The 18,941-nt window shown below is 41.8% G+C and overlaps 2 protein-coding genes across 5 annotated transcripts in view; both read left to right on the top strand.

Moving 5' to 3' along the window:
• Positions 1 to 4,246, top strand: part of imp4 (IMP U3 small nucleolar ribonucleoprotein 4) — a 127,623-nt gene extending 123,377 nt beyond the window's left edge. The window contains exons 1-9 of one of the 3 annotated variants that reach the window (XM_084024647.1): positions 829 to 926; positions 2,031 to 2,139; positions 2,241 to 2,324; positions 2,435 to 2,544; positions 2,663 to 2,795; positions 2,894 to 3,048; positions 3,136 to 3,230; positions 3,322 to 3,395; positions 4,026 to 4,237. In XM_084024647.1, coding sequence (XP_083880773.1) covers positions 924 to 926; positions 2,031 to 2,139; positions 2,241 to 2,324; positions 2,435 to 2,544; positions 2,663 to 2,795; positions 2,894 to 3,048; positions 3,136 to 3,230; positions 3,322 to 3,395; positions 4,026 to 4,138 — 876 coding nt within the window. In that variant the 5' untranslated portion in view covers positions 829 to 923 and the 3' untranslated portion in view covers positions 4,139 to 4,237. Of the gene's footprint in view, positions 1 to 828; positions 927 to 2,030; positions 2,140 to 2,240; positions 2,325 to 2,434; positions 2,545 to 2,662; positions 2,796 to 2,893; positions 3,231 to 3,321; positions 3,396 to 4,025 lie in introns of those variants that run through there. The other 2 variants (XM_084024645.1, XM_084024646.1) reach the window with 2 other exon arrangements.
• A 791-nt stretch (positions 4,247 to 5,037) lies between these two features.
• Positions 5,038 to 18,743, top strand: zfr (zinc finger RNA binding protein). Of its 2 annotated transcripts, XM_084024634.1 has the most exons (20): positions 5,038 to 5,168; positions 5,340 to 5,421; positions 7,239 to 7,518; positions 7,718 to 7,856; positions 8,036 to 8,254; positions 8,747 to 8,985; positions 9,129 to 9,332; positions 9,584 to 9,905; positions 10,517 to 10,698; positions 10,803 to 10,922; positions 11,244 to 11,389; positions 11,778 to 11,940; positions 12,395 to 12,663; positions 12,882 to 13,032; positions 13,323 to 13,464; positions 15,475 to 15,572; positions 16,445 to 16,540; positions 16,914 to 17,025; positions 17,165 to 17,262; positions 17,537 to 18,743. In XM_084024634.1, the coding sequence occupies exons 1-20, from the start codon at positions 5,132 to 5,134 to the stop codon at positions 17,717 to 17,719; spliced, it is 3,282 nt and encodes a 1,093-aa protein (XP_083880760.1). In that variant the 5' UTR covers positions 5,038 to 5,131; the 3' UTR covers positions 17,720 to 18,743. The 2 variants fall into 2 exon arrangements, 1 of the variants encoding a protein (XP_083880760.1); XR_014598172.1 differs by lacking the exons at positions 15,475 to 15,572; positions 17,165 to 17,262; positions 17,537 to 18,743 and having other exon boundaries at positions 16,914 to 17,026.
• The last annotated feature ends 198 nt before the right edge of the window (positions 18,744 to 18,941 follow it).

The following is an 18,941-nucleotide window of genomic DNA, read 5'->3' as shown; positions in this document are numbered from 1 at the left end:
CAAACTTATTTCTTCATAAAGCATATTTCTTGTGTCTTTTCATGGTGTCATCATGAGGCTACTCTGCCTTCTACAGAAGGAAAAGACAAGGATGTTGGGCCAGTTGCACTCTAGCCACCATTTTGTTGGAATTCTAAAATGTTGTTTTTAAAAAAAAGAAATGGTCAGTCTTAGTTAATGTCCTCCTTATGTAAATGAATTGTCATATTTATTGTCATATTTACCAAAATCTGCATTAAAGATAAATCGTGTCAGTTTAGCACTTCAAAGCCTGTATTTTATCCTCCTCCTTTTTAATATCTAAAATCTTGCTAAGGAGAGAAACATGTTGCCTGTTTTTGCCTAAAATCAGATGTAAATGTTTGTGTTTCTTGGTGGACTGGCAGAATGACTTGCTTCTGGAGTAAACGTTGGTGAATATGTTCACAACAGGCAGCAGAATCCAGCATGTAAATACAAGATTGAAGTGGTGCTTGATATGTTGTTGAGATCCACAGATTTGTTGATTAAATCAACTAATCAGTTATTCAACGAATAATTTCTTTGGTGGAAGACGGCCATAGATCATTAGTTTCATCATTAGCATGTGCTAATTGCATAAGTCATTAGATGCAACCAGTTGTTTAGCAGTAGTGTGTGGGTTTGTTTCAAACTGCAACCATAATCTGTGAGAAAATATATGTATCTGAAAACTTGATTAAGAGTGCTGTTTGGTTGAAGCTATGAAGCCTGTATTGCTCAGCACTCTCAGCAATGTTGATTTTTTTCTTGAAAGTCGTGCTTTTATTTTGAAAATCTCCCGGTCAATCCCGACTGCTGGCTCCTGTCAGCCAATGAACGCGCCGCTCTTCTGCGCATGTCCTCACGGGTCCATGTGAGTCGTGCTTCCTGCCCGCTAGCTAGCTACCAGCTATAGAAACACCATGGTAAGTTTAAAAATTATCTAAACGGTGTATGAACATTAAGTATTTGTAATCGCTTGTTCTTAACTGTTTAATTAGCACGCGAGCTAACGATTGATGTAACGTTACTGACCGTAAATAGACTGTAAAACGGCGTGATAGCCTCATTCAATGTAAACAACGCAGTCCCGTCCACAAATTAATGAGGCTGTTACAGTTCAAATCGATTATGGTTAATTTAGCGGTAAAGTAAGTAAATTAGATAGATATATTTCTCCTTGAAGACACGATGAAGAGGCCCATAACTGCATCTAAAAATATGTTTTAATAACGTGGGCTAATTCTTATAATCTCGTAAAACGTGAGTCATCAAGATTGTTCCTCAAATATCAACCACCATCTAATGCCATTTCTTAAAAATCTCCAATGAACACAGCTGTCAAAATATAGTTTTTAATGTTCCTAGCCTGTTTCTGAACCAAGCTCACATTCCCATAATAAATGACATCAGTGCATTGGGAGGCTGCATCTCTCTTTTTTTTTAACAACTTTATTGACAACAAGAGTATACACAGGATTGAATACAGTTAGATGAGATAAGTGTATACAACATTAATACACAACCAAACCATCATAAAAACACCAGGGGTTGACAGCAAGAAATTAAAAAAATAAAAACACATTTAAATAAATAATTTGTAAAGCTTACAAAGATCATACGTTTTAACAGCTTTTTTATTCTCACAATCACAGAGGGAGGAGATATATTGACCAACATATGCAGACCGTTCCAGAAAGTTTGGCTTCTTAGCAGAATCAGTCAGAATTTACTTATGTATGTAAAATTTGGATAAAATAATTAGCAAATTAATCATATAAAACTGAGAATTTAGGTTTCTATCATATTCAGTGTAGCCAAACAAAACATTTTTCCAGCATAAATTAAACTGGGGGTAAATATGATCACTGATAAAGCCTGCCAGTCTGCTCCAAAGTTGTCTGGTGTGTGGGCAAGACCAAAATAAATGAACCAAGGTTTCGTTGACAGAGACACAGTGGGTACAGTTCACATCAATGTAGGAGGCTGCATCTCTTTGCTTGTGCTGATTTGTTGTAATGACGTCACAGCTTCGACGAGAGCAGAGACTGAGACGAGAGTACCTGTACAGGAAGGCCCAAGAAGACAGGCTCCGGACTATCGAGGATAAGAAACAGAAGCTCAAGGGGGCACTTGATGGTAGGACGGCATGACCATTAAGTTTCATCATTTAGTGGCCAGCTGTGTAAATGATCTTACCACCACAAATCCTGTTTTTTGTTTATTTCCCTCCAATGCAGAAAATCGTCTACTTCCAACGGAGGTACGCAAAGAAGCTCTAGAGCTACAGAATCTCCTGGAGTATGACGATGAAGGGGCCGAAGGTTAGTGTTATTGTTTCCTTAATATTATCAACATTATCCTAGCTGATTGTGCAGACGCATCAGTGTTCATGTATTCATTTATATTGATTCATGTGGTCCTGTCTGCGCAGGTGTCAGCTCACACATGGACGATGAGTATAAATGGGCCGGAGTTGAAGATCCTAAAGTCATGGTCACCACATCCAGAGACCCCAGCTCCAGACTCAAAATGTTTTCCAAGGTCGGGCCGGTTTCTCTAGTTAGGAGGGGCAGCAGATGGACCGTTAAGTGTCAACCTAAAAGTGGAGTAGCAACAGAGAGAGAGCAGTTAATAACGTGATGTATGAACATGATTGCAGGAGGTGAAGCTCATGTTCCCTGGAGCCCAGCGCATGAACAGAGGAAACCACGAGATCAACGCACTGGTGAGAGCCTGCAAAGCCAACAACGTGACAGACCTCGTCATCATTCATGAAACCAGAGGGCAGCCAGGTAAGCCTGTCTTTTCATATTTCATACTTGATGTTCGCCATGTGCCTAAAAGTAGAGGAGTATCTGATTTACTTTTCTATGCCTGTATATGTTTCCAGATGGCCTGGTGGTGTGCCACCTGCCATTCGGACCCACGGCGTACTTCACACTGTACAACGTGGTGATGAGGCACGACGTCCCGGACATCGGCACCATGTCTGAGGCCTACCCCCATCTCATTTTTCACAACTTCACCTCGCGACTCGGCACGAGGGTGAGCGCGTGTTGCATTAAGCGTTTCACACACGCCAGTGATGTTCTCTGTCACTGCTCGTTTAACGTATTAACTCTGCTCACGCAGGTTTCAAATATCCTCAAGTATCTTTTCCCCGTGCCGAAGGAGGACAGTAGGCGCGTCGTCACATTCTCCAACCAGGAAGACTACATCTCTTTCAGGTGCGTGTGAAAGGACTTTCTCTGTGTAAATGCTATAAAGACTTTGCTTAATTTCAGTTGAGCCAAGAGTAATTTGTCTGTTTTGTTATAGGCATCACACCTACAAAAAAACGGACCACAAAAACATTGAGCTGACGGAGGTCGGACCCAGGTTTGAAATGAAATGTAAGTGTGGTTGGATGAAGATGTTTTTCACCTTCTATGTTCGTCCAGGAGCTGTTAGCCTAGCTTAGCACTAAGACTGGAAGCAGGGCGGAAGCGTCATAACTTATGACGATGCAACATGCTGGAACAATTAACCCGACTTTGACCCTACTGCTAATTCACTGATGTTTTCAAAATGTATGGATGGGATTTTAAAGCCAAATGATGCCCATAATGTATGAAAAATATGGAAAATTTTACGGTTTGAGTTTATAGTTGAAAGTATGAATGAGTAGAGACGACTTATAGATGTAATAGTGTGAAAACATGCAGGGGAGGTCGTCATGGTGATGGTAACTGTCTGGCTCCTGGCTCAGGGCACCCTTTTTCAGCATAATTCAAAGGCCGTAAATCTAATCGCCTACATTTTTATATAGTGAGAGACGAACATCCTGCTGAATATGCCGTGTGAAATGTATGTGTAGCAGGTTATGAAAATTATCAATTAACTCATTAGCTTTATCTCAAAAACTGTGCATTTCTATTCTCAGTAATCTTAGGGCATTTTACCATAAAGCTTTCTGTCAAATGTCTCTGTTCTGTGGCACTCCTGGGATGTGTGAAACATTGACACCTGTTTCTTTTGTTCAGTGTATATGATCAAACTCGGCACCCTGGAGAATGAGAACACCGCCGATGTGGAGTGGCGTCACCATGCGTATACACACACAGCCAAGAAGAGGAGGTTCCTCAGCGTGCAATAGGAACTAATGAAGCCAAGCTGTTGTCAAAATGTACATTGGACTGTATTTTATAAAATTCTTAAATACAGAGTTTGATCCAAGTGCGATCAAACTGCATCATATCCATCATGGTTGAAAGTAGTTTTTGAGTAAATTGAGCCTGTTGAATGGCAAAGAACTGTGCTGAGAATATTCTGTTAACTGTTATGCTATTTTTAAATAAAATGTGTATGTAATGGGCTCAATGGTGTATTGTTTTGTCCATAGTCGAAAAAAACATACTGAGTTCATATTTATCCTTAGGTGTGTTTTTGTGCGAGAGAGAATAGCCCCTAACCCCTTGGACTATCACCCCCTCCAATGCCTCCATAATTTATTTTTTTTAAACTACAATGGTTCCCTTGACAAAAAGACAATGATATTTTACCATTGGATTTTGGATTATTGCAGAAAATAAGCTTTAAATCCACCGTCATCAAAAATGACACTATTATCTGTACACACGTGCTGTGTGTGGGCTTCCTTCTTTTACAGTTTTTAATAAGTAGCACACCGGATCACAGACATTATGTAGAAGACCAATTTATTCTCTCCTTGATCATTTATTCAGTTAATCTTCAAACTTTTTATGTTTGTGTCTAGTCCGTACAGTCTCCAAAAAAAAGCAACAAAAAAAACCCTTATCTCTTGAGAAACCTTGTGGACATTTTCTTGATTTTGATTTGTATGTTTATAATCTGTAAATGTACTTATATTTCAAAGTAACTATTAATTCAGTTTCTATTTCTGTGATATTTATATATTTCATTTGTATAATTTAATCGGACAGGCGTGATGCCGAGAACTGCATGCACGCGCCGCTGAAGCAGAAACTGCGCGCGCTCCCGCGAGCAATATGCGGTCGATTACCCCTCCTCTCTTCTGCGCAGGCTCCAAAACGACATTTCCGGGTACGACATGTAATATAAATACGTTGGTCTACTAACGCGGCCGTCGATAGAATACACAAAACCAATGATTCCCATATGTCCAGTAGTGTCCTTCACCTATGGTGAGTATCGTTCAAAATATCAATATCAGTTTACAAACTAGACATATTTAAGTAACTGTACGAACATAGCAATGTTAAGATAGTGACGTTAATGGAGAGTCCTTGGATGGCTCAGTTGAGTCTGATGCTAACTGTTAGCTTAGCCTCATCCTCTATGTCTCTCCTCTGCAGTGCCCAGCCGGCTTGGTGAAGATGCCAAAATGGCTACCGGCAATTACTTTGGATTTACCCATGGCGCTGCCGCCCAGTACAGGTAGGGGAACCCCGAATCACTGGTCTGTCGGTGAAAACATGCCGCATTATGTTTATTAGCTGAAAAGTTAGCGAGTTGTGCAGGTACGTACAGCCTGTGTGGCTCCCACAGCTACCATTGTTCGAGCTGGGGGAGGGGGCGGTTATCGCTGCTGCAGTTAGACGCAAACGGGATCTCACACTGAACGTTGCATCGCGTTATAAAAACGCAAGGGCCGTTTTTTTTTTTTGCGAATATAAAATATAACGCAAGAAGTGCAGTTTTAGTAGCGCATTCATGACGCAAATAAAAAAATAACACAACATAGCGGTCTCGTTTTATTGTATATATTTTGAGGAATTGACAACTCATGTAAACTGCCGTAGTTTGATATTTCAAAGTAATTCAGGAATGTGCATAATGACAAGTGTGTTGCTGGATAATGTGTCAAAATGTGAGCCACGTGAAATTTGTTTGACCCCTGAGGCTGGATCTTCTGTGACAGTGTTATTGTAGGTATCAACACTGGCCTTATATTGCTAGATAACCGATGGAGCCCACTGTCTATCTTCTGATGGGGGAACAACTCTCCATCTAAGCATAAAGATCAGTTTATATTACTGTGCAAAAGAAGTGATTCATATCGACCACAATAATGGTGAGAATGTTGTGACGTTTGACCAGCCGACCAGCAGTTCTGATAAAGGCTTCCTGGCAGTTAGGGTGAGGTAATGGTTTAAAATGAAAAAAGGACTAGTTTGGACAATGTGTTATCTGACCATTTGTGAAGGAAAAGGTGTTTATACATGTTTTAGTAGTAGCAATTTAGACACTTTTAGAGTTTCCCCTTGAAGACAGTTACATTGTTGCACTTGGTTGTTACCATCTAAAGCAAATTGTGGTGTAAAAAACACTTCATTTTCTAACATCCACATTGGGCTGCAGGAATAACTGCATCACCGCCATATTAGCAGGTGCTGTGTTGAGCCCATCACCACTATACCACCAGTACACGTGTTTGTGTTTTTATAATGGAACTGAACAGGAGAATCCATTTAATCATTTTGAAGTTCCAGCGCCTACTTTCAGTTGCAGACTTAATTTAAAGACATAAAGATTTAAAAAGGCTGGATACAAGTGTAATGGTTCAAAGACTTGCTACCTGTTAAAATGATCCGTTTTAGTCATATTTTTGTCCTTTTCTGCGTTCTGATTGTATTCCATGACCTATGATGTCACCCACTGATCCCCTTCTGCTCTTTTGTTTGTTTTTTGTTTTTTCAAAAATCACAGAAGTCTGAACTATTGAACCTGTGTTCGGCTGTCTGATATCTTTCAGCTTTTCCTGTGCCATGCCTTTCAGCCCCCTTCTTTTCAGGCATTACATTGAGCTCTCCACTCTGCACTGAACTTCCTGCTTTGACAGTAGGACAGTTTAGCCTCCACATAACAATGTATGTCAGCTACTGGCTTTTTTGGCACCGACACAGAGTGTGTGTGTGTGAAAGGGCACTCCCATCGGCCGGCACCACGGAGCTCGTAGTGTACCCAGAGCCTTTTGTGTTTGTGTGTCCTGCTGTGTCACTGGGTTCCATGTGGCTCTCCACCCCTGAGATCGCCGCTGTTTGAACAGCTCAAATGGTTAAATAGACATCATTTAACCAAGACTGTTTTGTGTAACCTGTCAAAACTGTCCTTGTCAACCTTACACAACGCCACCAAGAGAACGAAGATGTCTTTGAATTCCATCACTAAACTACCATTTTAAAAATCACTGCTACAATTGGGACCGTGATGGCCAGCTAACCTCTGACATTCCTTTCTTGTTGCCCTACCAGTCAGCAGCCAACTGCCGGGGTAGCATACACGCATCCCACCACGGTGGCCAGCTACACGGTTCATCAAGCACCTGTGGCAGCACACACTGTGGCGGCGGCCTATGCTCCCACTGCAGGCACGGTTGCTGTAGCTAGGCCTGCGCCAGTCTCGGTAGCAGCTGCTACTGCTGCAGCGTATGGGGGATACCAACCAACCCACGCTGCCACTGACTATGGTTACCCTCAGCGCCAGCCGGAAGTCCCTCCACCACCACCACCAGTCACCTCACAAAACTACCAGGTACACCACATTTTTTTTACTTTCAATGCTGCTAGACAGAAATAAAATGACCAAAAAAACATTATAATCACGCTGGATTTGCATTTTTTATTCACTAGCTTTGAATGGTATATTAAGGGTTCGCTGTCCATATGACAATGAACACCCGAAATTGCTCTTGGAATTGAACCGCCAACCCTGGCCCTGTTTTGTTTTGCAGGACTCCTACTCCTATGTCCGGTCCACAGCTCCTGCTGTAACCTATGACAGTAAGCAGTACTACCAACAGGCTACTGCAACGGCAGCGGTGGCTGCTGCACAGCCACAACCCAGTGTTGCAGACTCCTACTACCAGACAGGTATTCTAAATACACAGATGATTACAAAACCTTAATCAACTCATAAACTATGATTTATGCTCTCCATGTGCCAAGACGTGCACATGGTTAGAAATAGTTATTCCAACAGTACTCATTCAACATTTTGCTGTACATTTGATGAAAATGAAATTGAGGGTATCCTCTGTTGTGTTTTCTAGCTCCCAAACCAGGATATAGCCAGGGGGTAACATCCTACACCCAGAGCCAGCAGAGTCGACAGGTGACTGTGATAAAGCCAGCTGCTCCCAGTCCAGCCTCCTCCACCTTCTCCATCTACCCAGTGACGTCCACTGTCCAGCCGGTGGCTGCTGCTGCTTCTGTGGTTCCCTCCTACTCCCAAAGCCCAACCTACAGCACAAATGCTGTAACCTACTCTGGTAAGCGTTCAATGCTCTATAGTATACTCAAGATGTTGAAATTAGTATTGAATTTTTCCACAAGGCATTACCAGTAACGGCTTACAAAGAATTAGAGTCTGCAGCCTGTAGAGTCTTGGCACAGTGGAGCTTTGAGCTAAATGCAAACATCACCGTGCTAACATTCTAAGTAGCTATAATATTTACCATCGTGGACATCATCTCAGTTTAGCACCGTAGCATGCATAGATGTATTAATTAGCCCTAAAAGTACACAGTGTACACATAATGTTGTAATGTTCAGTCATTGTTCCCCACAGAATGAAATGTGAAACTGGTGATCTCCCAGACATCGTTTTCCAGTACTGTGGTTTATGACAAAATTCCAGCAAATGCCGACATTCCCATCCGCCTCGTCCCATCAGACTCTGCTTTTTTCAATGGAGCTTGTTGAAAAGACTATAAACGGACGGTGAATAGGTTTAAAGAGGGCCTTGTTTTATCCTTTTCTAGGAACCTCATACTCGGGCTACGAGGCAGCAGTTTACTCTGCAGCCTCCAGCTACTACCAGCAACAGCAGCAGCAACAGAAGCAGGCGGTGGCAGCTGTAGCAGCAACAGCAGCATGGACGGGCAACACTTTCACCAAGAAACCCCCCTTTCAGAGTAAGCAGCTTCGACCCAAACAGCCGCCCAAACCCCCTCAGATCCACTACTGTGATGTCTGCAAGATCAGCTGTGCCGGCCCGCAGGTAAAAACAATATTACATTAAAACTTGGAGTCTTATAATATTAACTGTATTTTAAAATGTAGATTCATTGTTTTTTTCAAGGGTTGTTGTCTAAAACGGTGTGACTAATAGCTCTGTCTTTCTTCAAACATTGACTGCATTAGACTTACAAGGAGCATCTAGAAGGCCAGAAGCACAAGAAGAAGGAAGCTGCACTGAAGGTTTCTCAGAGCAGCACCAGCAGTGGTAGTGGTGGAGGGGCGTTGGCCCGCAATGCTCAAAACCAGCTCCGCTGTGAACTTTGTGACGTTTCCTGCACTGGCGCTGATGCCTACGCTGCTCATATCCGTGGAGCCAAACACCAGAAGGTATGGATACCTATCTAGCCTGAATAGGCTAACTTTGTTTGGATAGGGGATTGAAGAAAAAAATAGATAATTGTGTGTAAATGTTCCAAATTCCAAATCTTTCAATCGTTAAAAAGTTGAATATTGCAGCTGAAAGTAATGAACAAAACATTAAAAACCCTTTTGAGTCGTCCATAAATTAAATTGTTAGGAATCTGTAGTCCACTCTGTTGTCAGTGTGTTAAAAGGAAACTCCTCCTTCTCTTCCCCAGGTTGTGAAGCTTCATACCAAACTCGGGAAGCCCATTCCCTCCACTGAGCCCAGTATGGTCACTCAGACATCGTCATCCACCACAGCTGCTCCCAGCAAGACCACCACGGCTACCCAGAGCAGTTCCAGCAGCAGCAGCTCGCTGTGTGTAGCTGCCTCGTCCTCCTCTACCACCAGCTCCAGCCCCCCATACCTGAAACCCGTCAGCATGGCCAGCAGTGGTATGGCAGGTGTGAAGAACCCACTAACCAACAACCTCTCTGCTGCCAATTCCACCTTGGTTGGGAAGAAAGTCAGCAACACCCCCAAGATCAACTTTATTGGTTAGTAAGCAACAAATTGAGGGTGCAGCGCTTTGGTCATTATTGTCTATCTAAACATTTTTAATTACATTTTTTAAATATTTTAACCAATCATTTTTAAGAAGTGTATATTCCTGCTTTGTTATTGTTCAGGAACATTTAGAAACAGATGTACTTAAAAGTGCTACATTTTAAATTCAGATTAATAATATAAGATGACTATTTGTCACGCATAGAGGCACAATGGGGTTCTGAGTCAAGCATGAAGTCCCTTTTGTGTGTGTTTTGATCAGAGCTTCTCTTTGCTTTGTTTATGTAGCCGGTCTGGCCGCATGTGCATGTTTTAAAGCGCGTGAGTCCCAGTGTGTGTGCCGTGCTGGCTAGCTCATTTCTGCAGTTCTGCGCTCATACAGAGGTTATTTCTAACACGTTTGGCTCCGTCAGCACCTTGCTGTTTATGTAATGTTCTTGCTATTACCACAGTCGGTTGCTAGCTTCTGACTCAACCGTGGTACGATGACCACCGAGGGAACGGTCTCAGAGTTCCTCCTCGCAGAGCTACCTCACAAAGCTTTAGTAGTAACACTGTTAACAGTCTGTGATTAAACAACACAACAATTTCTCAAATGCAGGTGGAAATAAATTACAGTCCACTGCAAAGATGGACGACGCCAAAGTGGAAACTTCTAAGCCTGTGACACCCTCTTCAGGAACTCATGACCCCAAGACTGATGTTTCAGATTCTCTGTCCACATCAGCCTTGGCTGCACTGCAGAGTGACGTCCAGCCTGTTGGTCATGACTATGTTGAAGAAGTAGGTTTTGATAGACCAGTGCATGGGCTTGTGCTAACCTCCACTTAACAGAGCAAAAACAAATCAATTTAAATCTTGTGTATAAATGTGAAACTTTTTTCTAGGTTCGAAACGATGAAGGCAAAGTCATCCGCTTCCATTGCAAACTGTGTGAATGTAGTTTCAACGATCCGAACGCGAAGGAAATGCATCTAAAGGGTCGTAGGCATCGCCTCCAATACAAGGTTGGTAACATATGCATCTTACACGCTGGTATATTAATCAGGTGTCTAACAGCAGGGAATTAACTAATGAGAATTATGCACATTCAGTCATATTTGCACATTTTGGGAAAGTGATTCATCTTCATAACATAATTGTCCTGTTTCTTCAATGGTTCTCATGAGAAAATATGATGAGATTAATATTGGAGCCTGTCATGTGTTAAAACCATCACTTGTGAAATCTGGCAGCAATTCCACTCTTTATCTGAATGGAGTATCTTTATTTCCGTATTCTACTAACACCCATGAAAATGACTATTTACATGTTTTTTCATTTTGTAGAAAAAGGTGAACCCGGATCTGCAGGTGGAGGTCAAACCCAGCATCCGAGCCCGAAAGATTCAGGAAGAGAAGATGAGGAAGCAGATGCAGAAAGAGGAGTACTGGAGGAGAAGAGAGGAGGAGGAGCGCTGGAGAATGGAGATGCGGTATGGTTGTGTTCATTTCTTGTTGGTGGTGTTGAGGAAGTAAAGATGAATTCACGGCATCTTGGGCTGTTGAAAAAACTACTGCCTCAGTCTATATCTACCCTCGTTTGCTTCTCGATTGTCTCAACAATCCTCCTAATTCATGCCCTACCACGTGATATTGTTCCAGGGGGGAAAAAAATCATCCATTTGACAACCAATAGTAAATTCAACATTGATAATAAATTACAGGTGTTGTTGTCCATGTTGTCTATGTTAGCGTCCGTGCAGTAAAAATATTAAGAAATGCTTTTTCTGCCTGCATGTGACGGAGGCAAACTATTATTCCAGCGAAGTCCCTGTTGTACTCGAACAACAAATTTATCGAGCTGTGGTTTTATATTTTCAGGCGTTATGAAGAAGACATGTACTGGAGACGTATGGAGGAGGAGCACCACTGGGATGACAGGCGACGTATGCAAGATGGAGGGTATCCACAGGGGCCTCCGGGCCCCCCCGGTCTACTGGGAGTGCGGCCTGGTATGCCTGGCCTGCAGCCACAGGGACCTGTGGTAAGGCGTGTGTGTGTGCGTGCGTGCATGTGGATAGATAGATAGATATGATATGATATTATATTGTGTTTATACAGTGTGGTGTGGTCAGTATATTGCTAGTATTTCACTGGCAGTGAAATTAGTCTGTAATGTCATCAGGGGGCCATGCTTTACTACCTGGTTGTTGACATCAAAACACTGCATTGTTGTCCCAATAGTTTGCTTTGTTTAACCCATTTACACACAAACACAAAAGGGGGGGGTATTGTCATTTTTCTTATTTTTTTGTTAATGCTGACAGGAGCTTTTTGGGAGATCAACAGATGTTCTTTCATTATTTTCTTCTTGCGCCTGGACATTTTATTTCTCTCTTTTTCACTCATTCACTAATGTTGCGCTGCACACAGTGAGTACCAAATGGAAATGATATGCATTTTGAAGAAGCCTCACTTTTTAATCTTTTTTTTTTCAGCCCCCACGTCGGCCCGATTCTTCGGATGACCGCTATGTCATGACCAAGCATGCAGCCATCTACCCCTCAGAGGATGAGCTCCAGTCTATTCAGAAGATTGTGTCGATCACAGAACGTGCTCTCAAACTGGTTTCGGACATCATTACAGACCAGGACAAGGACAAGGACAAGGACAAAGACGAGGACAAGGACAAAGACAAAGACAAGGACAAAGAGAAGGACAAGGCCAAGGAAGAGGACAAAGAGGAGAAGGAACCATCGAAGGACAGGTGTGACATCCTCACATTTCAGATTGTCCACTGAAATGCAATTACGTTGGTTGAATATTTAGCCTTCCATTGCATCGATACATTTTCTTGACCTCAAGCAAAAGCTGTACTCTGAAACGATTAAGTGCAATTATTTTTCTTCTCTCAAGTTGTGGTATACATTGTTAATTTGAACACAGTTTTGCCTCTGAATATTTTCATTTTCCTTGTGTGTCTAGAGCCTTGAAGGGAGTGATGCGGGTCGGAGTCCTGGCCAAAGGCTTGCTGCTCCGTGGGGACAAGAACGTCAACCTGGTCCTGCTTTGCTCTGAGAAACCCACCAAGACCCTCCTCACCCGCATTGTGGAGCACCTCCCCAAACAACTAACAGTACTATCTTTACCAATACTTATTATAAACTCTGAGGAAAGCTCGGTGGAGTAGAACAGATTGAATGTGTTAATTGCTGTGATATTGTCACATTGTCTAATTCTAATTGATGCTCCCCAGGCGTTAATTGGAAAGGAAATAAATAACAGGGATTATGTCTTTAGCTAGCAGTAAAGACCGATGCATTAGGTTCGATGTTTTTATCCAGTTGAACCTGGTTCAACCTGTTATTTTGAGAAATGACAACCGAAATAATGTTATCGCATTTGCATCTACGCCATTTCTTCCAGGTGGTTACACCAGAAAAGTATGAGGTCAGTGGGTCTATCCAGGAATCGGCGATCATTCTGACATCTGGCGTCGAGCCAAAGATGCAAGTGACGATCACACTGACGTCACCCATCATCCGAGAGGAAACTGGCCGGGATGGAGGTTGGGAAACCCATCACAGCCTTCCCCATTGCACCTCCTTTCTTGTCTTTCTGCTAGCTCTCTATGAAATCAGTTTCAATATGTTTGTTGACACCCTGAAGAGCGCTGTCCTGCTGGCACTCGACAAACACTTTTTTTAATCCGATCATCCTGGCAATGTGCTCTTCTTGTATGATTAATTTAGATTTCAGAAATGAATGACAGGACAACCAAGGAGGCACAAGCTCATCATACTTGCTATCTTTTAGATGGGGTCTCTTTCCTTCAGGGTTTGTTGTGCACAGTCTCTGGCCCGCACACATTTCATTTTTATTACCACCTTTGTTTCAACAACTAAACCATTAGCATGGATTTTTTTTTTTTTTTTTTTTTTATGAAACATTAGATTTGGATAATCTGCGTTTACTGGCCTACGGTGGGAGCCCAAGTTAATTTAAAAAATGAAAACAAGATGAAAGAGGCAAGTGCCAGCAGTATTGCTCTTAGGCTTTTTGCTCTTACCTCTCAAATGCTATCTTTATCCTTTTTTAAAACAAAGCATGAACGGTGTTTGCATTGTGTTAAGTCTAGTTAATCCCAGATGAGATTCTATTTTGTTTCCTGTGTTCCAGGGGATTCTGTTTCCATTTTATCGTTTGCTATAATCAATGGGAGACATGCATTATTGTTTCTTTTCTCCAAATTTCCTTTTGAGATGAGGACACACACAAAAAAAATGCTGTAGAAGATGTCTCAATAGACAACAGGAGGCACTACTGTTCCTCAAGTTCAATTTGGAATTAGCTGTGCAAACACTACTTTTTTTGCAACCCTTTTTCTCAAATCAAGATTTGGCAGAGGAAATTGGATGTTATTTTCCCACAGGAAACAAATCTTCCTTTTGTGTACTGGTGAAGAACGATTCACCATGCTGAGGTCCCCTGTTCTGAAGTGCTCCCCTGAGTTGATTGATACCTTCCCTTTCACACGCAATAGGACTCAAAAATGAAAGCCTTTGTAAAGCTTTATCATTTTGATTTTGCTGGCAATGGAAAGATTAGGACAAATAATTTTCTGTTTTGAATTAATTGACAGTGGAAAGATGAAGATCAAGTACGAACCAATTATCTCAAATGATTCTTAGGGGAGTATTGTTAACAGTTCAGTTACAGAAGGCTATGACAGAGGAATCTTGGTTGGACCTGAGTACAGCCTTTGGTATACAATAATTGTTGGGGTCTTATTCCAAACTACTGATGTTAGGTATGCATGCAGTGATATCCTAACCCCTTTTTTTGCTGGTAGTTTTCATGTTTTTTTTTTTCTCTTCTTCAGCACCCATTGCTTCCTCCTTCTTATATTCATAGTAATATTTACAAGTCAAGCACAAAGACCCCCTGATTCTCAGAAAAACAACAACAAATCTTCCAGTGAATTGTCTCCCATCAGAGTTTTAGTAGGGCCCAACAGCTTCGGAAGGATTTTTGACCAAGGTTTCCTCACATCCCAAAACCTTTGCCACACCTACTATTGCCAAGCCACTTTTTTATCAGGTCGCTGCCTATTAGCCATTTGCCCGTTCTTATTTCTGCACCAAGTTTATATTGTGTAGTCTGTCCCAGGGCCGGAGCAACGAATATCTACTAAAAAAGAAAAGTGACCATGGTACTTACCAAGGTTTAAGATTGCCTGATAAAATGGAATCGGCTTCGAAACATTTGTGAGCCTGAACTCGTGTAACTTAGCTAGACTTGGTCAACACATCAGTCTATCTGTCGTTAATGTTGAGTCAGCTAATCTATACCTACACTGTCAACCTGCATCCATCCACTTAATTTGTCCATGTAATCCGATTTTAGCGTCGGTGACATCCTTTTATAAAACGGCAACAATAGCAACCCATTGTAGGTTGTCCTAGAAACCGACATTGGTATGTGTGGCAATGTGTTTGTTCTTTGCCAGCCTCGCTGACCTGGTCAAACACCCATTCCTAATCACCAAAATTTTTTGACACTTCAAATCCATTTTTAGATGTAACCTCGGGTATGGTGAAAGACCCAGCGGACGTCTTGGACAGGCAAAAATGCCTTGACGCTCTGGCTGCTCTGCGCCACGCTAAGTGGTTCCAGGTTCGGAACATCATTTTACTTTCTTATTGTAGCCTTATGAGATGCATTATTTATTTGTTTATTCATTTATTCGTGTTTTACACATTTGGTTTTCATTTTATAGTAATGAGAAAAACTTTTACTATTTGAAGTAAAAAAATATATTCAAGGATGCCACATTACATCAAAGATCTGGTTAATGTCCATATGTATTGATTATGAATCTTAAGTTCATTTGAAACTCTCCATATGAAGAAAAAAAAATCCTAGAATAATAAAGAATTGGCATCCTTGTATTCCCTTTTCAATTTTCCAAGTACTGTATTATAGTTCCATGTGATTCCATAAGGCTGCACAATAACTTGCACAAAGTTGTGCCATCAAGGAGTGCTTTCATGTTCAACGTTTGTATTGTTTTTATTCTATATATAAATATATATATATATATATATTGTAGAATAGGGATTGAGAGAAAAAGGAATATCTGAGTAGTTTCCTGTGATTCTGCTAGCTGAGCACAAGCACAGGCAAACAAAGCAGATTTCCTCTGCTCTTTCAGTCCCTATACTCTCCCTTCAGGTGGACTCTTGTACTTTTAAGTACCGGTTTGTGAGATACCTGGATAAAACCTGGGGTCAGGGTTTAGAAGATGACAAGTTCTCACTTCTTGTGCATCTTGCAAACTTTGAACTCCCTGACTAACTGTGAGGTACAAGACTACTGGGAATGGCAGCTGATTGCAAGCTTTTATGGCTCATACACAACTCAAACCATACTCAAGCTTCCATTATGCACAGTAGTGTTTGGACCTCTGTGACAGAACTCATTCAATTGTTTGGTCCATCTCTTGTCACTCATGTCACTCCGTAAACCTAACTTTATTGCATCAAAAGGCTAGGGCCAATGGGCTTCAGTCCTGTGTGATCATCATCCGGATCCTGCGAGACCTCTGTCAACGAGTTCCCACCTGGTCCTCCTTCCCGGGATGGGTGAGTAGGTTTATAGAAACGTGCCTCCACGGCTACATCCGCACCAAACCAGGTGTTTCATATTGATTTGCATGTGTGGGAGGTTCATTAATGGCCTCGTAACTCCAAGTGAGTCCAGAATGATTTACATCTTGTTCCCTCATGGGTGACTAGTACAGTTCTAGATTGCCAGTCGAGTGATTGGCCATCACAGTGTGACGCTGTGCCTCACTCCCTGAGGTTAATCTCACTACTCTCATTCAAATGAATGGGAGGATCGGTGTTTTTGTTAATTTGGTGTGAATGCAGCTTTAGCACTGTGTAACTTAAAACGTACTACAAGCAGTGATTGTGTGTGTTTGTTAGGCATCTAATCCATCTTCACTCTGTCCAGGCCATGGAGCTGCTAGTTGAGAAGGCTATCAGTAGCGCCTCCGCCCCCCTCAGCCCAGGCGACGCACTGAGACGTGTCTTTGAATGTATTTCTTCTGGAATTTTGCTCCCTGGTACGATATTTTTTTTTGTTTTCCTAGTCATCGTTTGTTGTTATACTTATTACACTATCCTTTTAGACAAAATAAATGTATATTCCTGGCATGATGAAGTGAAACCTCACTTAATGCTCTTGTTTTTTTATTTCTTCAGGTGGGCCAGGATTGGTAGATCCTTGTGAAAAGAGGCCCGTGGATACACTAACAACTATGGGAGAACAACAGAGAGAGGACATCACCTCCAGTGCCCAAGTACAAGCTCTTTAATTATACATAAACTAACGAGCTGATTGAGACATGTAGACGGTTAAATTAGAGAAGTTACACTGTTTTGTCATGTGATGATGACTGCACTGAATCCACAGGTACATTTAAGATGATAGAGTAGGCTGATAGTGGCTTCATCAGCTGTTGTCCCTGCGTTAATACCTGTTCCTTGATTCTAGCTTTTCACCTGGAGATGCCAGGCTTCACATTAAAAAAAATGTTTCTTGTTTTGAGATGGGTTTTTTCTGTATTTCTACAGTTTGCTCTGAGGCTTCTGGCATTCCGTCAGATCCATAAAGTTTTGGGCATGGACCCCCTGCCACAGATGAACCCTCGCTTCAACATCCGCAACAGCCGCAAGCGTCGCCGCGACAACAGCGATGGGACAGACAGCTTTGAGGGTGAAGGCAAGAAGGACAAGAAAGATTATGACAGTTTCTAATCGTCTCTACTATCAGTCGAATATACGAAAAAGTACTAACATGTTGTACGAGCTGTCTCCTGTGTGCTGGCTAAGGTCCAGTGTTCCCATAGAACTTTTTTTTTTCCCTTTATAAGCTAAAGATGTATCGGTGTAACTGCAGCCTCACTCTGCTCTGTATTACACAAACCAAAATGTCAGTTTGTGTACTATTTTAGTTGTAGATTTCTTAAAGTTGGGCTTCAGTCCTCTCTGTACTAGATAATGCCATTTTACCCGATGTGCTTGAATACAGGCGGCTGCTTCAGCATCTACCGCTGCTCCCTCTGAACTGTGTTTCTGTTAGATTTTTCTGTTGTGTGGGGGGGGGGGGGGGGGGGGAGCTCGTAGGATCAAAAGTGACTTCTCTATGTTGTGAATCAGGAGCGTTGCATCATCAATGCTGAAGTATGCCTTCATCCATCTGTATAGTTGCATCAGAGGTGGGCTGTGATGTTGTTGTAACCAACGTCGAGCATTGATTCGGCACGCTAAATTTTACGTTTGAATATAAATAACCGCTTAATGCAAGTGATGTTTGATGCCGTGGTCTTGTGTCTCAACGCTCAGCTACACTTACGATAAAAGACCTTTGGGGCATTGCACAGAGATTCAGAGGAACTTTAACTGTTGATAGATTTTTGTTAGTGAAGTCGTCAGCCCTAATGTGGTTTTATGTCTTTTCATTTTCATATATATGGAAGTATTTGTATAATCTTTAAATAGGGAAAAAAAAAAATCTTTGGTTTGTGGAAAAACATGACCATGCTCACGTTGTGCACTGTTTTGGCTTTTAAAATATTGTTTTTCCTTGTTAATAAGAAACTTTATTGGCTTGCTTGCCTTTTAACTTGGTTAGGTGCTAAATTAAGTTCAATGCTGGAAATGAGTGTAAGAATCTTGCCTGGGAATGGGAGGGGCGCTGATGTGTAGGTCCTGCTGCGAATGCTTGCAGTGCTTCACTATCGCAGTAGCAGAATAAACACATTTCCAGATTGAAGAAATTGTGTATTCGCTGAGTCCTTCGGATCCTCTCGTAGTATACAGCGCAAACACAATATTTCAGACTAGGAATATCAACAAGCCTTTCTTTAAAAAAAACAACTAGTACTGCGCTTCTGTGTGGCACACAGGTTTTGGTTTAAAAGCAGCAAAAAAGTGTCAAAGTCGTAGTATTGTATGTCAAAAAAAGTCTGAAGTAAGT

This window comes from Eutrigla gurnardus, assembly GCF_963514095.1.
Source record: "Eutrigla gurnardus genome assembly, chromosome: 13".
Classification (NCBI taxonomy): Eukaryota; Metazoa; Chordata; class Actinopteri; order Perciformes; family Triglidae; genus Eutrigla; species Eutrigla gurnardus.
The sequence above is the reverse complement of the archived record's forward strand: the minus strand, read 5'-3'. Positions and strand labels throughout refer to the sequence as shown.

Excerpts from the sequence above, each read along its gene's own strand:
- zfr (XM_084024634.1), top strand. The coding sequence starts at position 5,132 with ATGATTCCCATATGTCCAGTAGTGTCCTTCACCTATG. Across the intron at positions 10,923-11,243 it reads GGCATCGCCTCCAATACAAG|AAAAAGGTGAACCCGGATCT; the intron begins GTTGGTAACATA and ends TTCATTTTGTAG. Across the intron at positions 17,263-17,536 it reads ACATCACCTCCAGTGCCCAA|TTTGCTCTGAGGCTTCTGGC; the intron begins GTACAAGCTCTT and ends GTATTTCTACAG.